Source organism: Eulemur rufifrons, chromosome 2, assembly GCF_041146395.1.
Source record: "Eulemur rufifrons isolate Redbay chromosome 2, OSU_ERuf_1, whole genome shotgun sequence".
Taxonomy (NCBI): domain Eukaryota; kingdom Metazoa; phylum Chordata; class Mammalia; order Primates; family Lemuridae; genus Eulemur; species Eulemur rufifrons.
This window is the reverse complement of record NC_090984.1, coordinates 106,155,114-106,176,927: the sequence shown is the minus strand read 5'-3', so window position 1 is coordinate 106,176,927 and position 21,814 is coordinate 106,155,114. Positions and strand designations below refer to the sequence as shown.

At 37.4% G+C, this 21,814-nt stretch overlaps 1 protein-coding gene across 1 annotated transcript in view; it reads left to right on the top strand.

The window, feature by feature from the left end:
• The window catches only part of CEP128 (centrosomal protein 128), a 340,191-nt gene that overhangs the window by 252,083 nt on the left and 66,294 nt on the right, over nucleotides 1–21,814 (top strand). The window contains exon 20 of the mRNA XM_069465188.1: nucleotides 13,862–13,911. Coding sequence (XP_069321289.1) covers nucleotides 13,862–13,911 — 50 coding nt within the window. The remainder of the gene's footprint in view (nucleotides 1–13,861; nucleotides 13,912–21,814) is intronic.

Genomic DNA, 21,814 nt, shown 5'->3' with positions numbered 1-21,814 from the left:
TGGCCTTTATCTGAGTGAAATACTAGCCACATTTCACTCATCTCTCTTGCCCCCATACCAATGGAGGACATCAAAACTGAATTTACGAACTTCTTTCCATTGAGCTTAGGCATATCCCGGGAATACTTGACCATATGCACTCTGGGAAGTCATGACCAGTCAGTCACCTGTGGCAACACAGGTGGAATACAATATTATGAGCAGTTCAAAGCCACAGAACATCTTTGAGCAAAGAGTGATATGAGCATATTTGTTTTAGATTAATAACTCTGGACAGTGTAGGGGAAGGATTGAAGTGCTAAGAGACTGGAGGTGGGGAACACAGGATGCTGTTATAATAATTTGGGTGAAAATTTCAGGAAATATTTTAGAAGTAGAATGTAGACTTAAAGATATCATTGCTTTTCTGAAAGTTTTAGTATACTACTATTTGTTTCTACCCATACATCCATTTGGGATTTAACAAAAACTGCACTGTTTCATAACATTTCACTGTATTGATCCTCATAAGATTCCCCTGTATTGATCCCTACATATTCCAGTCAGAAAAAAAGTTGATAAGGTATGAGGAGGGAGAGATTAATAATATTATAGAATCTCAGTCTTGAGAACAGAATACAGTATCCGAGAGATCATTGATGATCTTTATCCTAGCAATATGGGATTTAACTCAATTATTTTCTCTCTCGCCAAGCAGGTCTCTCTGATCAACACATAACTTATGCTCATAATTGGTGATAACTATCATGATATCTCTACAGGTGTGATGAAATAGTAATGATAATTACTATTAATCAAGAAAGTTATGTACATTATCTCATTTAATCATTATGACAATCCTATAATGTTATTTTTGTCCCCATTTTAGAGTAGAAGATAGAGGAGATCAACAAGATTGTATATTCAAGTGACTAATGCCAAAGGTCATGCTTTGTGTTCCATTCATAAAGGAATAGTAGGCTTGTGTATCTTTTTTAAAAAATTAAGATATGATTAACATAAAATTCAACTTTTTAAAGTATACATTTTAGTATATTCAACAAGGTCATGCAACCATCACTGCTATCTAATTCCAGAACATTTTCATCAGCCCAAAAAGAAACCCCATAATTATTAGCACTGATTCCTATTCCCCTCCCTCTAGCCTCTGGCAACCAGTAATCTACTTTTGTCTCTATGGATTTGCCTATTCTTACCATTTCTTATAATAAAATGATACAGCATTGTATGGAAATACTCCATTTTGTTTACCCATTCACCATGTGACGGACAGTTGGGTTCTTTCCATCTTTTAGCTATCATGAATAATGCCAATGGCCAGAATGGCCACTCTTATTTGCTAAGGCCACACTCCAGAGCTGGGACAAAGGAAAGGCCTCATTCAGGAAGAGCAGAATTTCTTCCTCCCATTAAGTTTAAGAGCCCTTTGGAAAGTCAAGTTCCTGGGCTTCCTTAATAAGCACACTGTGTCCCGTAAGTTTTAGTATGGTGTGTTTTTGTTTTCGTTCTTCTCAAAGTATTTTCTAATTTCACTTTTGATTTCTTCTTTGACCCTATGATATTTAGGAGAATATTATTTAATTTCCATATATTTGTGAATTTCCCAAATTTCTTTCCGTTATTAATTTCTAAAGTCATTCCATTACGATCAGACAACATATTTTGTATAATTTCAGTTTTTAAAAATTTATTTAGACATTTTTTGTGGCCTATCATATGGCCTATCTTAGAAAATGTTCTATGTGCCCTTGTGGAGAATGTGTATTCTGCTGTCGTTGAGTGGAATTTTCTATAGATGGCTGTTAGGTCTAGTTGGTTCAGACTATTGTTCAGATCTTTTATTTCCTTGCTGATTTTTATTCTGTCTACTTGTTCTATCCTCTATTGAATGTACAGTTTTATTGAAGTCTCCAAATATTGTTGAATTGTCCATTTTATCCTGAGTTCCGTCTGTTTTTGTTTCATGTATTTTAAGGCTCTGTTATTTGAATATATGCTTATATTTGTTATATAGTCTTGATTGATTGACCCTTTTTCATTTTATGTCCTCTTTGTCTCTCAGAACCACTTTTGTCTTAAAGGCTTTATTGTTTGATTTTATTGTAACTACTCTAATTCTCTTTGGTTACTGTTTTTATCTTTTTAATTTTAACCTATTTGTGTCTTTGACTCTAAAATGTGTCCCTTATAGATTTGATGCATTTTTTAAATCCATCTGCCAATCTCTACCTTTTAATTGAAGAGTTTAATCCATTTATATCTATTGTAATTATAGTCACGTGTCATATAACAATGTTTTGATGAGCAATGGACCACATATACTACAGTGGTCCCATAAAATTATAATGGAGCTGAAAATATTCTATTGCCTGCCGACATCATAGCCATCTTTTTTTTTTTTTTTTTTTTTTTTTTTTTTTGTTGAGACAGAGTCTCACTTTGTTGCCCAGGCTAGAGTGAGTGCCGTGGCGTCAGCTTAGCTCACAGCAACCTCAAACTCCTGGGCTCAAGCGATCCTACTGCCTCAGCCTCCCGAGTAGCTGGGACTACAGGCATGCGCCACTATGCCCGGCTAATTTTTTCTATATAGATTTTTTTAGGTGTCCATATAATGTCTTTCTATTTTTAGTAGAGATGGGGTCTCGCTCAGGCTGGTCTCGAACTCCTGACCTTGAGCAATCCACCCGCCTCGGCCTCCCAGAGTGCTAGGATTACAGGCGTGAGCCACCGCGCCCGGCCATAGCCATCTTAATGTTGTAGCATAGTACATTACCTTTTCTATCTTTAGGTACATTTAGATATACAAATATTTACTATTTATGTTACAATTGCCTACAGTATTTAGTGTAGTAACACACTGTACAGTTTGCTTGCCTAGGAACAATAGGTTATACCATATAGTCTAGGTGTTGTAGTAAGCTGTACCATTTAGTTTTGTACCCTATGATGTTTGCAAAATGATTGGATTGCCTAACAAAACATTTCTCAGAACACCACATTTGTCAGAACACATGTCTCAGAACACATCCCCATTGTTAAGTAACGCATGACTGTACTTATAAGGAAACACATCTGCCATTTTGCTAGTTTTTATTGTCTTATGTCTTTTTTTCCCTCTATTCCTCCATTATTGCCTTCTTTTGTGTTAAACAGATATTTAGGTATTAAGTAGATATTTAATAGATACTTCCTAGTATACTATTGTCATTTTTTCTCCCCACCCCCTCTTCTGTCATTTATTTTTGAGTTTTTTCTTACCAGTTGCCCCAGGGATTACAATTAACTTCATTTATAAAAATATAATTTGGATTAATACCAACTTAATTTCAATAGTATACAAATATTTTGCTCCCCTATAGCTCTAATCCCTTCCATTACCTTTGTGCTGTTATTGTGATACAAATTATATCTTCATATGTTGTGTGCCCATCAACACAGACTTATAATAGCTTTATATAGTCGGCTTTTAAATCAGGTAAGAGGGTAATCAGATAAATCAGGTAAAAGTTACAAACAAAAAATACATTTATATTCTTTTATATTTATCTGTATAGTTGCCTTTACCAGTATTCTGTATTTCTTTTTGTGGATTGGAGTTAACTACTTAGTATACTTCAATTTCAGCCTGAAGGACTCTAAGAATGTCTATTATCTTACTGATTTTTGAATGACAGTTTTACTGGACATAGAGTTCTTCACTGACAGCTTTTTTTTCTTTCTCTTTTTTTTTCTGTTTAGCCCTTTGACTATGTTATCCCACTGCCTTCTGCTCCATAGTTTCGGATGAGAAACCCTTCTATGGGATAAGTTACTTCCCTCTCATTGCTGTCAAGATTTTCTCTTTTTCCTTGGCTTTTGAGAATTTGATTATGATGTGTCTAGGTGTGGATCACTTTGAATTTATCCTATTGAAGTTCATTGAGCTTCTCAGTTATATAAATTAATGTTTTTAATCATATTTGGGGATTTTTTTTTAGCCATTATTTCTTCAAATATTTTTCTTCCCCATTTTCTTTATTTTCTTTTTCTTCTCCTTATGGAAGTCCGACTGTACATACGTTGGCATACGTCAAGGTATCTCACTGCTAAGTCTCTTCATTTTTCCATTTCTTTTCTTTCTGTTCCTCTGGTTAGAAAAATCTCAATTGACCTGTCTTCAGGTTCACTACTTTTTCTTCTGCCTATTCAAATCTGCTGAGCTGTATTTTGCAAGACATCATTCTCGTACTTTCCTTTACTTCTTTAGATATGCTTTCCTTTAGTTTTTTGAGCATATTTAAAATTAATTATTTAAGGTGTTTGGGTAGTAATTCCAACATCTGGGCTTCCTCAGTGTGTCCAAGATTTTTTTCTTTCTCTCTCTCTCTCTCTTTTTTTTTTTAAGTAACAGAGTGTCTTACTATATACTTTGCTTTAGAAATTTGGATAATTACAGTAGTCTAGAACAGAGAACATAATTGTATGGACTAGGGTAGTTGTGATGAGCTGCATAAGAAAGAGCATACCTGTGAGGGGCTGACCTCAAAGAGTAATCAATTAAATATTAATATGCATTATCTAAAAAACATTTCTGAATTTTTAAATTAAACTTTTATTTTGGGATTAATGTTAGATTCCCATGAAATTATAAGAAATAATACAGAGGGTTGTCACATTACATAAATATTCCTTATTCATTTTCCCCCAGTGGAAATATTTTATGAAGCTGTTGTACAGTATTAAAACCAGGGTACTGACATTGATACAGTCAAGATACAGAACATTTCCATCAACACAAAGATCCATTGTGTTGCCTTTGATAGCCATGTCCATTTCTCTCCCCCCCATCCTTAACTCCTGAAACCACTAATCTGTTCTCGATTTCTATAATTTGAGTTTTCTGTTTTGTTCCATTGATCTATGTGCATATCCCTTGACCAAAATCACACAGTCTTGATTATTGTAACTGTATAATAAGTCTAGATATTGGGTAGGCTGATTTCTCCCAGTTTCTTCTTATTTTTAAAAAATGTTTTAACTATTCTAATTCCTTTTCTTTGCCATATAAATTTAAGAATAATCTTGTCTTTACCAAAAAAAAAAAAAAAAAAAAAAAAAGTAGAGCCAAGCTGTGATAATTGATCTCTAGACTGACCTCAAAATGGGGAGAGAGATGGGGCAACAATTGGACATAATATGCTTGAACTTGTATTTCTTCCAGTAGTTTAAGGTTTTTTTGATAATCAGATTTTAAAAGTGAAGATTTAAACTTCAAAATTTTTCAGAATTTTCTGTTGCATCTTCATTATAGTCAAATGTTTTGTATATATATCATACGAACGTTGAAATCATCTCTAATCATTTACTTCTCTGAGGGAATATATCAATACACTAGGAGGGTAGGAAACTCTGATATTTATGAAGATCTTAAAGGAGATTGCCTCTACGTCAGCCCGGGAAATGTTTACAGTGTGATGTACCAGATATATATACATGCTGTCTGTGTGTGAATTTCCGGAGGAAACACAGTTGGTAATTGATATTAAGCTGTACTCCGTAACCAAGTGTACTATATGCCTGCAGTCCCCAACCCCCAGGCCACAGATGGGTACCAGTCTGTGGCCTGTTAGGAACTGGGCTGTACAGCAGGAGTGAGCAAACTTAGCTTCATCTGTATTTACAGCCACTCCCCATCACTCACGTCACCGCCTGAGCTCCACCTCCTGTCAGATCAGAGGCGTCATTAGATTCTGATAGGAGCACGAATCCTACTGTAAACTCCACATGAGAAGGATCTAGGTTACACGCTCCGTATGAGAATCTAATGCCTGATCTGAAGTGGAGCTGAAGCAGTGATGTTAGTGCTGGGGAGCAGCTGAAAATATAGATTAACATTAGCAGAGAGGTTTGACTGCACAGAGACCATAATAAATCAATTGCTTGCAGGCTCATACCAAACCCTATCAGTGAGTGGCAAGTGACAATGTAATAATAATAGAAATAAAGTACACAATAAATGTAATGCACTTGAATCATCCTGAAATTATCCCCTCAGCCCTGGCGCGTGGAAAAATTGTCTTCTATGAAAACGGTCCCTGCTGCCAAAAAGGTTGGGGACGGCTGCTGTGTGCCATACCATTGTTCTACTTCTGAGGTCTGTTTTACCTTTAGAACATAAGAATTGCAGAAGCTAGAAAATTTTTTTTTAAAAAACTTAAATTGTGTTTTGATTTATAGTAGACCCAGGAATCTGGAAGGCCTGAGGAACCTAGATCTGGTTCAGTAGTAGGTACCTCAAGAAACTAGCACAAACTTTTATAGCTTCTGTAAACAAGAAATGATCAAAGAATGGGTCAAGTACTCAGGACTTCTGTAGGCCCAAAAATATACACCCAGTTACATCTTGTGAGTCTAGAACCAGAACAGAATCCAAGATAAACTGTCTTCTAACCTAAGTAATTTAAATAAAAGCCAAACCTTCCATTAGGCAAACATAATTCAGAGATAGTACATATAGGAAGAAAAGTGATTTTATGCCTGTATTTGAGCACATGAAACTTATTCTTGAAGTAGGTTTTACAACAGATCATAAAGTTCTGTTGCTCATTTTGCTAATTGTCACATATACTCCTTTTGGCCAAGACAATCTTTAGACCAATTTAGGATAGTGATCTATTTCTTTATGAATATGTGCTTACTTTCTCTGTTCTTGTTGCCAATAGAAATGACAAAAAAACATAATAGTTGACTGAGTCAGAACTTTCATTCTTTATCTTGGTGTTTCTCAATGCCAGACCCAAGAATGAGGTGGAATGGGTTAGATTATTGTGCTGTTTTCTGTACTGTAGCAGTTTTGCGGGCCAGAGGTTTTAAATCTCTAAGGTTGTCAAAATGGAAAGTTTCACCAGAAATGAATTAACATCAAATGAAAACATGAGTACCTGTATTTGGATGTTTTGCCGCATACCCAAGGCAGACAGTGGACTGTAAACCTTTCATTTATTGACCTATTTGGGCTCCATTTGTAGACCAGTATGTTGTTTCAGCGTCTGAGACAGACCACAAGGGATAGCCATACTTTCTGAATGTTGTTCTTCATTTTAACCTGTGTGTTTTCTGCGGTAAGTGCTGATGAGAAAACTCTTAACTCATTGTGGTGTATCCAGATACGTACCAGTGGGTGGCAGTAGATATGGCAGAGTTTAACTAATGTAGCTGCCTATAATAGATGGAGTCTCAAGGCCGTGTACTAGAAGGACTTTTTTGATTGTTTGTTTCAAATCACGACTGATTATTTTTCACACAATTTACTGATATTAGCAGGGATATTTAAGGGTGATTTTGAAAAATAATAAGAGCTAATACACATATTGTAATAATTTTTATATACCAGATACTATTTTAAGTGTTTCACATATATCACTTATAAGTCAAACATTTTTTATTGTTTTTGTGATATTTGGGCTAATATAGTAACATTGTTATACTTTTATCCTATTTACCTTTGCTAGTGTAATAATATAGGGAAAACATTTGCTGACAAATGTTATATTAAGCTGAGAAACTGCTCATTAACAGGTTGTTTTGTGGTTTTATTTTGTGAGATATTCTGTATGTTGTATGTTGAACATGCCTTGCCAAAAACTGCCTTCTCAAGTGTCTGGATATTTGCTTTCCATCAAAGCCACATCTTTTGGCTGGGTGTGGTGACTTGTGCCTGTAATACAAACACTTTTGGGGGCAGAGGTGGGAGGATCACTTGAGACTAGGAGTTAGAGACTAGCCTGGGCAACATAGTGAGACCCTATTTCTACAAAAAAGATAAAAATTAGGTGGGCACAGTGACACGTGCCTGTAGTCCCAGCCACTTGTGAGGCTGAGGCAGGAGGATCATTGAGCCCAGGAGTTGGAGGTTGCAGTGAGCTAGGATCACACCACTGCCCAGCCTGGGCAATAGAGCAAGACCCCATCTTAAAAAAAAAAAAAAAAGCAACATCTTTTGATGTCATCTCCCAGAATTGAGGAATTTTAATGTGGACAGCTAGTAACTGTGGGTCTTCTCACAGACTGTTGATGTTACATAAGTGCTTGAATCAAGTTTTCTTTCCTTTCAGTTTGGGAAGGCAGTAGGATATATATAGGAATTTTTGATAGGACTTGGAATACTATGTTATTTCACTAGATCTTGAAAGTCAAAGAAGAGTGGTCACTGTTTTGTGAAAAAAAAGTACTGGACCCTGGTTCAGTTCAGAAGCCCTGGGCTCAGATTCATGGACTTTGATTAACGAGCTACACGACATTGACAGACGCATTTGATCTCTCAGAACTCAGTGCTCATCTATGAAACATGAGGAGGTTAGATTAGATCAGTGGTTTTCAGTCAGGATAATTTGAAGCCGTACAGCTTCACCATGACACCAAAGGGTCTACCCCAGCAGAGGAGAGAAGCTTGGCAGGCTGCCCCCCAGGAACTCTACTTCTGCTCCCACAAAAGTAGCTCCCTTTCAGCTTCTTAAATTAGTTATTTATAATATACATTAGAAAGTGTATATGAGTTCATGTATAGGACAGGATTTTACTTCTTTAAAAAAAAAAAGTGAAAACTCTGGGATTAGATTATTTCTGTGTTCCCTTCTGTCCCTAAAACGTCAATGATTCTAATAACTGGGTAGCCAAGGATGAAAAACAGAAACTGACCATTGTTTTTGGCATGTAGCTAATGTCTTCAGTATCTGAAGTGCTACTGTGGGACGATAAGTCCATCATTTATGTCTTCTTTAGGCTTGTACTGTGCAGTTTTATTTGATTGATTTTATTATATTAATATGATGACTGCCACACACAAAGAGGAATGGCACAAATGTACTTTTTAAAAACTATCAAACTCTTGTGAGAATTTACATTATCAATTATTTTTGGTAAATGTCAGGACACATAGAGTAACACTGAACAGGAGCACTGAATTACTAAGTGAGGTACAAGGGCCAGAACTAAATGCTTTTCTCTAAACTACAATCATTAATTCAACGTGTTCTGCTGCCAGTGCTACTCTGTCCACTGATGGTGCTATAAATGTTATGTACTGGAAGCCTGTTTCTGTAACTTTCTCTCCATTATCAGTTGGGCTGTGTTATAATAGGGATGAGATATTTTATAGTAAAAGTTAAAGGAAAAAATAGTAATTTCTAAACTTGATCCTCAACCTTCCTATGAAGAGTCAAGTTACTAGATGAGTGTGTTCATGCACACCTGGCCTTTTAAAAACAAATGAGCAATCTATGTGCAACTTTGGCTACCAGAAACCAGAAACAACATAAAAAGGTGTTAAACCTCCTTAAACAGCCAGACTACTGGTTGCAAAGATGCAGAAGAACTGGTACAAAGGTGTCTTAGCCAAAAACATGGCCATGATATATTACCCTAAGTGTGCCAGAGAAATACAAAGTAGAAACAAAGCAAAGCAAAACAACTGGATTGTCCAATTCTTATCCATGATGTCCGATTTTTTTATATGGAATTTTTCCCCCTCTAACGACTATATGTCATAATGGGTTAGTATCAGCTCATTTAAAAAAAACTGGAGCCAATCCAAGGAAAACACACACAGGGCTGCTGCCCTTTTCACCAAAACTCTTTCATTAACTAATGTTGATGGAAGCACATTTCACCACAGCAATTTGCATGGCAGTTGAATTGCTGTTTGTATTGAACAGCAAACCAGAGAAGAATAAAGGGAAACATGAAAATGCCAGTGGTGAGCAAGGGAGCAGAGCAGCCCTCCAGCTTTTTCCATGCTGATCATTTGTTTTAAAGTTTAAGAACAAGCAAGATTGTTCATTATAATGAGGGGCACTAAGTTGTCACACGTTAAATGACTTCAACTATCCAGAAATCTCACCCATATTCTCATCGTGTGTCTGTTTGCAATCAAGTAGTGTTTCTCAGAGAGGCCCGTTAGTCACATTTCTTCAGCACAGGTTAATGGCCCTGTTCATCGTTGCAAATGCATGTACGTGAACAATGCACCTAACAAGTGAGTGAGTGCATAGAGCAGTAATGCAGGTGGAGCAGGGAATTTGGGGGATCTAAGGTAAGTGTCAATGGTAGGGAGGCAGTAGTTAGGGAGAGGTGAATATAAAGACACGGAAGCCCTGGCTGTTGACATCAGAATACTTCTAAGGCAAGTCAAGAGAATACAAACACATGTGTATTTTTTTAAATCACAATATGAAGAAGGGTAGAATTAGGCAGTGAGTCGTACAGGTAATAAGTAGATCAGGAAGAGAGGAGAGCAAAGCTCTACATATGGCTTTAGTACTAGCTAACTAGGTGAACTCAGGCAAACCATTTTACTTCTTTGAGCCTCATGTCTTCATCTATTTATTGTAGAATGAAACATTTTAATATGGAATAGAAAGTTCTTTCCAACTCTTAAGTTCTCCAGGTTTCTGAATAGAGATAAGAAGGTTCAATACAACCATATCCTTAGAGACTTTTAAAACTGGCAGCAATCCTACTTAAGCTTATTTAAGCAACAGCAAAAAATAAAAATAAAAGAAAAAGAAGAGTTTATTGGAAGTCCAGGCAATTTGTGGGCTTCCAGCAAGGGCAGATGTAGTTCTCAACCAATGCTTTCTCTTTTTCTTGGCTCTCATTTCTTCTTTGCCAGCCTCACTGTTGAACAAGTTCCTTCAACATAGTAGAAAATACAGACTTGGAAACACCAGGCAATGTAAGCTTGTAGCTTTAGAAGGAGAGAGTATCTCCCCTGGTACCCATTTTAATCCTGAGAAGGATTCCTTCTGGTGTCGCTTAGCTCCTTTGCTCAGGGAGGTAAGATGCTTTGACTTGCCAGCCTGGGTCATGACCTATTCTGGGGGCAGGACAGATTCGTTAGGCCCCTTGACTGAAAGTTTCACAGGAATCACATGGAAAAGGGGAATAGTAGTTCTCAAAGGGAAGGGTTATGGCACAAAGAAAAAAAAAAACAAAAACAGGTGTCCACTTGTACCCTCGATATAACCTAGGCAGCGGTTCAGTCAGGGAGAACATTTATTTAAAATTTATGTATTTTAAATGCCAATTCTAGGAATTCTTCTATAGTTGTTTTTATTCAGCTGTCCCTAATCAATCATTGTCATTGGCATCAGATTTGTTGGAAGAGCCGTGTGACCACTGTGTATTTGGAGAAAGCTGAGAGCATAATTTTTACATTGCTATAATTCTATGAAGTTCAGTGAGTAGACTGAACTTCTTTACATCTGTATTTTATCAGATGAGTAAGTTGTGTTTGGCTGCATAAGAGATCCAATACCCATTATTTATTCAGTAGGTTTTATCTAAAGTGTTTGATGCTTGACAAACCAAGTTGACACTGGAAGAACAAGATTAGTTTTCTTCTGTAGTTGACGGACCTCACTAAGCATTAGTCCAGCTTCACTGCACCATTAAACAATGTAGTTCTGCTCTGAGAACTTCTAATCTCCAGAAGTAGTAGAGCTAAATGGCCATGTCCTCATAGGGACACAGCAGTGATCTTATATTTCACGAATATTAAAAAGAGTTGAGCTGAAAACAGATTTTGCTCAAACTAGTTGGAGTAGGGCAGTTGGCCTGTCTGATGTCCATTTTTCTCCTTCTGTTATAGTATCCTAATTTTGCATTTGGAAACTATCATTTCTGTTCTTAGTCGAATCCTTTTGAGATTATCAGTGAAAGTCTCCATACTTTGCCCTAGCCAAGCAGTAGGGAAGAGGTCTAAGCTAAGCTCATTAGCTGTTCTCTTTATGAAGTTTTATCTTGAATGGAATGACACAAAGATCAGAAGCACCCAGAATAAAATGCCCATAACCTCATGCTACCCACGTTCCAACCCACCTAGACCTTCTCTTTTTATTATTCTCTGTATATTCTGGATCCTCTTTTTCCTAATTTACCTATTAGTTACTTCTATATCCCTCTAATAAATTCTAAGTTCTTATTGTTCAGTTGCCAATTCATTGTGGTCAGTTGGCAAATGCTGGATATCAATCATTCCCAAATTCCATTTATTTAGCTCATGATTCTGTGAGTCGCAGTTGGCACTGTGCTCAGCTGGATAGTTTGTCTCGTCTCGGTTGGGCTCCCATCTGAGTCATCTGTAGGCATCTTCAGGTCGGCTGGGCAGCTCTGCTTCTGGGCTTTTGCTGGCTCCCAGCTGGGGCAACCTGCAGGGAGGCAGGGGTAGGAAGAGTCCTGGTCCATGTGTGCCTTGTCATCTAGCAGGTTGGCTTGGGCTTGCTCAAATGGTGGTGACAGGGTTCCAAGTGGAAAAGTGAAAATGTGTGGGGCCTCTTAAAGCCTGAGTGCGGATTGACACAGAGTTGCTTCAGCTATATTCTGTTCACCAAATCAAGGTAGGAGGCCAGCCCAGATGCAAGAAGCAGAGAAGTAGATGGGCATGGCCTCTTGATAGAAGTAGCTACAATGTCACAATGCAAATAAGTAAATGTGCAGGAAGACGAAGACTGAGGGCATTTAATATACCACAACTCAAGTTGGTTTCTGTACCTTATAGCTGAAGAACCTGATATATCAACCAAAAACCCCTTTTAAAATATACCCTGAAACATTGTCATGCTCCTCTGACTTTATTCATATTACTGATTATAGGAGGTTTGGGGAGCCAGAGTTAGTTCCTCTACAGCATATGGAATAGAGACTACTTCTTATCCTTAATGCAGCACATGTGTCTTGAGGAGCTTGCGTGCCACTTCTCTGTAGCCCTCTTAGCCGTGCAGTCTCAAAGGGCCATCACTGTCGGTTCTATCATCTGCCAGGTCTCTTGAAGTTTCAGTGGATTGCCCGCCCAGTTACGACACACTGGCAGGACTCTGCCACCCCACTATATTACCACTTCCTGCTGTATCTAGTATAGCATTTGTTAAAAACATTTGGGTTTGCATTTCTGGGATGTATATTGAATTTCTATTTTTCTTTTATGCAGCATAGCCTCTCACTAAGCTGTATCCATCACAGAGTAAGGCAAATGCTAATATTAATGTATGCTGCTGTGGGTGTTTCTTGCCAATTTTCATCCAAGTTCTGACTCAGCCTCGTCCTCTTTAGGTTGTGAGATCTAAATAAGATCATAACACAGGGTGGTATGGCTGCAGGCAAAAAATATATTTTCTTTTATAGCGAGTTCAAAAATTAATGTAGGGCACTGGGACACCATGGCGATATGCATGCATTAAGGCACAATCTTCAGTTGACTACCTTCCAGCCACTAATTTCTCTGAGATGGTGCCAAACTCTTGGTCAGATGTAACTTCAATACATCCCACCCTCTCACTGTGAAATGATGATTAATATGACTTTATAGTTGAGGTGGTGTTCTTACTTCCATTAATAACACCCGTTATACCAGGGTGTTTTAATTTGATTATAAAACTTGACTTTTGGGGGTGGAACATGGCTTGGGAACTTAGTTTAAGAGCAAATGATTTGTTTCTAATTCAAAAGAAAGAGGCTTTCTCTCTTTTTTTTTTTTTTAAGAAAATTTGTGTTACTTTTGAGTTATGTAAATATTGGACAAAATTTCCAAACTATTGGTATGATTATGGATCTGTAATTGATATGGTGTCATCCTCTGGTATCTCAGATAAAGCTGGGACCTCCCAGGGCTTCTCAGCTAGTTTAGGTTTGTCAGGGTCCAAAGCTTTGCCACATGTCACTAGCTGGGATCAGAGAACATTCTTTTTACATTGCTTCTCACACTTACACATTAAATTCTCTTCCCAAGCAACAGTTTATTCAAGCTACTGACTGAATTACATTTGATGGTAAGAGGCAACCCGTTTTTACCTTGCATTTTGATGGGTATTTTACTTTCTTGTTGTAGATCTGCAGGAAGAGACCCAAAGAAAAGATGAAGAAATGGGATCTCTGCAGGTAAGGTAAATTCTCAGGGCAAGTATCCTTGGGATAAAAGCATTTGTTTTTTCTCTGTTGTTCTTTATTATTGTCACATTCAGATTGGTACAGCAAATGGTGTGACAAGTACGGTTGTTAGGATTTTAAAGCTAAAGTTGGAACTTGTTTCCTTTAGAAGTCTTTGCAAACACTTATAATCAGAAGCAGGAAGCCAGCTCAGCCTCTATGCTACTTTTGAAAGAAACCTTTATTCCTTGGTATCGCTTAATAGGAACTGCCACATTAGGGAATGAAGACAATGTCCTCTCAAAGTCATTGCCCCTAAAACAGGGCTGATGAATAAGGATGAATTCATGGAATCTACATTTTCATGTGAAAGTCAAAAGTATTCAGATTCCATGGATGTCATCTACCACTGACCAACCAACACACACATCTGTGGAGGTTAAGATTTACCTTGGGTACCTCTCAATTTACTATGGGTTTATACACATTTCTTGGACTGGAAAATTGTATTTGAAAGATTTCACTAGAATTTTAATTGACATTTCCATGGTATGAACAATTGATGTTAAGTTGGCATCTGACAGAAGTTCTTTCTTCCTTTTACGTTGGGCTTACAAGTGGGTAACTCAAGTGTCTGTCTTTGTTAGGAGAAACATAATCAGTTATCTTCACATGACAGAACCAATTCACTTAATGTCATGTTGGGGATTAAGAACAGTAAGTACTTTGGACATTTAGAGTTCTTCGTGGGCCTGGAGCTACGAGGCAGGATTGGAGAATGATATAATGAACTGGCTTGAGTGCTTTAGGGGTTTAGGGCTAAAGATGTTTGCTTTTGGCAAATAAAGGATAGGTCAAGTAAGGGCCAAAGAGCAAGGGAAATGATCTGTGATTGGGGAATCTTCTATTTGATGGTATATCCATTAAGAGAAAATTGTATAATTGATCTGGAAATGCTGACGAAGCATAGTTCTAGACATCTAATAAAAGTGACACATGTTAGCTACGGTTTTATACACATTAGATTCTATTAACATCTTTCACTATATTCAGGTATAAAAAGAAAGAACATTGGTTGGTCCAGTCAGGGGCTAGGGAAAATCTCAAGCATATACTCACCCTGCCTAATTCTGTGAAATTAATATCAGCAATGCTTGTTGTTATAGAAAGCAAAGTTCTATGTACACTAAATATGTATCCTGAGAAGGCAGTAAAGTATTTTTGAGGCATTTCAGTTATGTGCTGTGTTTGCCATTGCCCCCGGAATACTACCTGTAAACATATTTGTTCAGCATATATCTTTTGAAATGTCAACACAAATAGTTTTGAGTTTCTCTCACAATACAAATGTTAGAACCAGTAATCCCATTAAATTTAATAGCCTGTGTTACTTCTCAAATATTTAGTAAGTACTGGCAGCACTTTCTACAAAAATGTCCATTCAGTGCAATAGAATACACGAGCCAACTAGCTGTGGACATTTATAGATGTAGAGTGTGCCATACGATGTCCTACAGCAGAAGGGTTTAATGTTGGCACTTTGTAGTGGTGATTAGTGCCTGCTGCTAACACTTCATTAAGAATAAAGAGGGAACTGACACCTCTGGACACCTCTGAGAGTGCACAAGAGTGCAGAGGCACATCACAGAAAGCCTTTGTTGTTAAACACTAGAGGAAAATCCATGGAAAAGCACCTACATTCCTAAGTTTCTATATTCACATATATCAGAGGTGATAGTTTAGAGAAGACTATTGAAGTATATAGGTTGAAGTCCTACAATCGCACAATAGCTCCATTTCCTGATTTACTGGGTAACCTTGGATAACTCAATTAACTTTGCTGTGCCCATTTTCTCATCTGTAATATAAAATCATAAAACTGTCTTGCAGAAGTGTTTAGTGTGGAATAGATTATCCCAGAGGGGAGAGCTAAATATTTAATTCCAATTTACAATGTTAGCAGATCCTCATGTATCCAAATTGGAGTCAATTTTATTTACTCATTATCGTCTTATAATTATGTATAAGACATTCTGTATTTAATGTTATTCTCCTTAAGGGTGGGGGGGTATTTTATTTAACTCTAAACCCTTCCCAGTTTTCTGTAAATAAAAGGTACTCCATTTTCTCATTGAACAAATGTTTATTAGCACCGGTTCTATGCACAGCACTGTACTAGGTGCTGGGGATACAAAGGCAAGCCGCATATACTGGATAGTGGAGAAGACTATCAAATGAGTGTTTATAATAAAATACTGAATAGTCATATTAAAGGGAATGTATAAGTTGCAATGGGAACATACGTTAGGAAAATCTGTCCTTGTTTATTGTAGGTGAGGTTAGGTTTGGTGGAAGTGAACGGGAAGTAAGTGCAATTGAAAGTAGGCATGTTGAGCTGGAACACGGTGGCAATCCAAGTAGGCTTCCCAAAGGAAGCCAGGGTTTAAATGATGACTAGGAGTTAGCTAGGCAAGTTGAAAAAGAGGTGAAGATAAAAAAAAAGTTTCAGGCAGTGAAAAGGATATGGGAAGGCCTAGGATAAAAGAAAGCACAGTTCATGTTTAAGGAACTGAAAGAAGTTCGGTATGGGAGAATGTAGCATCTGAGAGAGGAGAGGCAAAACAGGAGTTTGTAAAGTAAGCAGAGGTCTGAAGGACCTCCCAAAGGAGTCTGGACTTTACCTTTAGTATGGCGAAACCAGTTAAGGGTTTGAAAGAAGAAAATGATACTATCAAGTTTGCATTTTGAATAGGTAACTGGCTGTAAATTCAACAATAATCAAGAACAGGCAAGATTGAAACCAAGGAGACCAGTTAAGCAGATATTTGTGAGACTCTTGGCAAGAGATGATGGTGACCTGGATTGGGTAGTAGCAGAGAACATGAAGACTGGGTGGTTTCTTAATATATTTTAGCATATAAAGCCCGTGGAACTTTGATACTGGATGTTAAGGAGTAAAAAGGAAGGAGTTCGTGATTTTTAGATTTCTTAATTGGGTAACTTCAAGGATAGTTGTGCTAGTCCACGAGGTAGAGGGAAGTTGGTCAGTTCAATTTTTGATATTTTGAAACATCCAGATGGCAATGTCAAGGGAGATGTTTAAACTTGACATGCAGAACTTGGTATCATCAGATCTGGTGTGCATATTATATGGATGATACTAAAAGCCATAGGAGCAATTGAGAACTCCTGGGAGAAGTTCTCTGTAGAATGAGAAGAAAGGAAAGCTTAGAACCTCAGGGAACACCAACATTTAAATAACAGGCCTAGCGTGAAAATCCTGCAAATGAGTCTAAGACATAAACAAAATAATTTCAGAGGAACATAGTGTTATGAATCTTAACAAAAGAATATTTCAAGGGGAAAATCACCAATAGAACTGAACAAATATTTCTTAAATCTTTGTATCCACTTAGCTGTGGGGTGTAGGTTCAAAATAAAAATTTGCCATCTGATGAATTGTAATTTCCTATTATACCTATGAAGCAACTCTCTCGTCTTTTGCTTTCCTAGATGCCCTTACTTAGCACAGTGCCTCACCGTTGTGGGTACTCAGTAATTTTTTGTTGACAAAACAAACAAATGGCACCCTAATTGTCTCTTCTTATTCCTGGGTCTCGTTATGGTCCACCCATTAAAAAACGACACCCATCTCTGTCCTAGCGTTCATTTTTCGCTTACATTTTTTGAGGGGAGATGTCCAAGTTCTGTCATTCTCGTGCACGCACACACTAATAATTTGCCATGAGTGATAGGAAGCAGTGGAAATGGATAAAATGGCAGGGGCAAGGGGTGGGCAGCAGGGAAGGGTGTTTTCAATCTTCAGAGGAATCACAAACAATGAAGCAAACATATTTGACAGTGATTTTTACAATGCAGCTTGTAATTACCAAAATTCTTCATTGGAGCTTAACATTGGCTCATTTTTCTGTGACATGCATTTGCAGTTACATTGTGTGCTGCTCTTCTTAAAAACAAAGTGTTGTCTTTTGACTATAAATGTGTAGTGCAATATCAGAGTTCTATTTGCATATGGGTTTGAGGTGCATTGAAACAAGCAAATCCCTTCTTTAATCCTCTCAAGATCAGCTGAAACATTTAAAATAGACACAAAGGTAATCCATTTTTCCTCAATTGACTTGAAATGTATTCAGAGACTTGACACCTTGCTCTTGATGGCTGGTAGTGGTAGATGCTGCTGCTGTTTTTTGTTTTTTTTAAATACCAATCTACCTGGTTCACCTTTCATTGACTTCTCACTTTTCCCCATGTTGCTTTGTGAATCCAAAAATGCAAAGCATACCAAGAGTTACTATCACGCTTAGTTATAAAAGCTTCACAGTGCAGAGTATCTACAAAACTCATATGCCCCTCCTCATATGCTAACTTACAGTCATCTGTCTTTCCATTTAATTTGAAATGAGTTAAAACTAGATGATTAGGGACCTAATTTTTCCTATTCATTTTCTTCTTTTACTAGGCCATCTGTAGGTTATTTGGAGGCAGCCATATCCATATCTGTAAACTGGGGACAATAATAATACTGACTTCATAGGATGGTTGAGAGGATTAACTACAGTAGGAAATGTGAAAACCTTGGTGCCTGGCAGGTCCTCAATAATTAATTTCACTCACTGACTATTTACACCTATTCTGTGCCAGCATGATGCTACACGCTAGGGACAAAGCAGTGTACGAGTCAGACGGAGTCTCTGTACCCATGGAGTTCTTCCTTCCCTCTCCCCACCCTTCTACCCGTATCCTCTCTCTTATCCTCCCCACCCCACGGTCAACCCTGACATTTGAATTCCTACTTTGGCCAGGTTGTGCTGAAGAAAGTATTATGTCTTTGGATTGCTGCTAAATATAAGGGGGATGAAGAAAAAAGGCACAATGTGGCAATAATGAAATTGATTATTGGGCTACATATGAATGTCAATCTCTTTATCTTAGGGGGAGAAAGAAAATATTTTAGTTATAGGACCTATAATCTAAATGTATCACAAGTATTTCTGGACACTTAGAAATTTTATTAGAAATAAGTAGAATCCTTTGTTTAATTCTTTTGAAAAATGAGTTTACATTTATTTTTAAGTGCTATATTTTTTTCTGAAACATTTCCAGAAGCTATGCCATGAAGCATATTAAATGGCGTTAGTGATGTGCTGTTTTACAGATGACTTATAATTACATTTAATTTCTTTATCAGTTGGCTTTTAAAAATAGTCTGGAACCTTCCATTCAAAGGATTTAATTTTAAGGGTAGAGGGACAGGCATTAGATTTTGTTTTTGTCACTTCAATAGTGCTTAGGCAAAAGCATTTGAAATGAGCAGGAAAGAGAAGATAATCTTTTCCCCAGCTATTACTTTATTTCAGGTACTTATGGCGTAGCCTATGGCAACACAGTGTTTCAAGGAAAAAAATAGAACATGATTTCTTGACTCTTTTGGAACAAACCTAATAAATATTAATATAGGGATATTATAATATAGAGAATGCCAGTGTAAAGTTGTTAGGCACATTGTTGGAGAAAAACTAGGCAAGAAAAATCTCCAACGAATGTGACTGACATGGGCAAATAAATTGCCCTGGCAGAGGCTAACAAGATAGTACATTAACATCCCGGTGGACCCATTAGATGGCCAATCCTCTTGGTAAAAAACCATGCAAGGACTAGGCTGGTGACAGACCAGCTGGATAATTGCCATGGTTTTGCTGTCAGTCATTTCTGCTGGAGTGTAGAATGCCTGTAACCTGTACTCTGAAGCCACATAGTGGTTCGGGGATTTTAAAGATTAAGGGTAGAACTACAGGAGTGGCCAGCCGAGAGTCCCTTCGGAGGTACTTTAGAAGGGTGAAGGCGAAGGGGGAGGCTCTGCTCCAGCACTGGATCTCCGGAAGAATTGAAGCAATTCACTTCCCCAGAAATTCTAATTTTCCTGGGAAATGCTAAAGTACACTTTTAAAAGTCTCAGTTTGAATAAATTGATACATTGGGATTAGCTGTTTAAGGTTTTATTAAACTAGAAAGTCATACAGTCCCTGCTCATCCCTAGGCTGACGCACGAGAGCTATTAATGGAACTTCTACGATTCTAGAAACCAAAATGTAATGCATACTTATTCTTTCAAGATGTATTCCTCAGAACTTAGGCAAATATTTTGTATCACCAGTTCTTCTTCCTACACATGATTTTTTAAAAATGTTCTAAGCAATGACATAAACAAAACAAAACATGGATGATTATGGGAGTGGAGGATTGGGCAATCCTTTGCCACTATCAGGGCAAGAAACTCAGTGGTTCATTAAAATCTCTGTTTTCTCAAAAGGTGAAGAGGCTTACCAAGCATTACATTTGGTATGAGGTCTCAACAGAGATAAAGCATTAGCAGTCTGTCTTGAGGTCAAGCAGGGTGTGAGCCAATTAGATTTGCACACTTCAATTTACTAAGTTAAGAGGCCTCAAGAGAGCAGAGACCCAAGCTCAGTAAAATGGATTCCACTTGAAATTTTAGTGATCATTAAATTTTATCACCCTGTTTTACCTGAAATTTGGAATTTAATTTTAACTCTAAATTTATGGCAGAATAAAACTTGAAAATAGACTGCCCCGAGAGGAAAGTATTCTTGTGTCTGAATGTATCGAAGTTGATTGACTAGGTCATTTTGTTTTGAGAATAAAAGAAGTATAAAAATCTGCCTGGCCCTGTTTATCCAATAGTATGAAAAACACAAGTCTTCAGGACTTAGCATTCTGCTTGAGTCAAGCTTCTAAAAAAGCCTTTTAAAAAAAAAAAACAGACACCATTTGGAAACATTTTAAAAATGCAAAGGCAGAGAATAGTCTTTGAGCTCAAAAGCCTGAATTTTACTCTGTGACACAAAGTTTACTAAAAAAGTAGGTAGTGAAAATGACCCAGGTGTATTTTACAGATTTGGTAAATTGCTCCCACAAGGGGGAAGATTATTTGATGCATCTTCACGCACCATCCCCTTTGCAGTTGACTTCATGAAAAGCAACACTTCAGAAAATATCCCTTGGTACCACTGTCAAGAGTCCAGGCTCTGGCTCCATGGGCAATAGCAGCTTATGCTTTCTTGTGCAAAATGAAAAACCATCTCAGCACATTATGATGTTTCAGTATTGAGCTTGTCTGAGAGTTTCTGCCAGTCTTGAGTTAGTGGTCACCTTACAATCTGGGGCAATTTCATTTGGGTTGTAGAACTTAAGTGATCACTTTAAGTCCATTCTTCATAATGTATTACAGTGTGCTGCTTATGCCTCTCACGTTACATCCCTAGATAGACCTCTGACTTTGGGCAAATAACCTTGTTAATCCATTTTGTCTTCCATCTCCTGATAACAATGACAGTTGTGAAAAGCAATATTCTAAATTATGACTATCGTGTGCAACAGATTTGGAAACAGTGCTCAGCAATAATACCTTTCTGGTTGAAACAAGTGTTCATTGACTCATAAGACAAATCTCTGAGGTTCTACGTATTAATAGGACATCATTGAAAGAAACTGTAGTTCTCATTCCTAGACCTATCTCCTCTCCCAATCTCTGGCTGATTTTTCAGAATATACAGGAACATTGCAGAGCATTTCCCTAGTCTGAGGTCTTGAAATCTCACTGACATTATGCTTCAATCTACTAACAAATACTTATTTAGCACTTGTTAACTCCTGTCAGGATTGTGCTAACTCAGCCTGAAAGGGTGATGGTCTGTGCATCAAAAGAGAAGAAAAAAGTCACCTCTCACTTGTTAATGAGTGATTGTAATAGCTATTGAGCAATTGTTTCTGTCGGTACACCGTGCTAAAACGTCTAAATCTGTGTCATTTATTCCTCAACAACAATCCTAAAAGGTAGATACTACTATTCTCATTTTCCAGATTACAACACTAA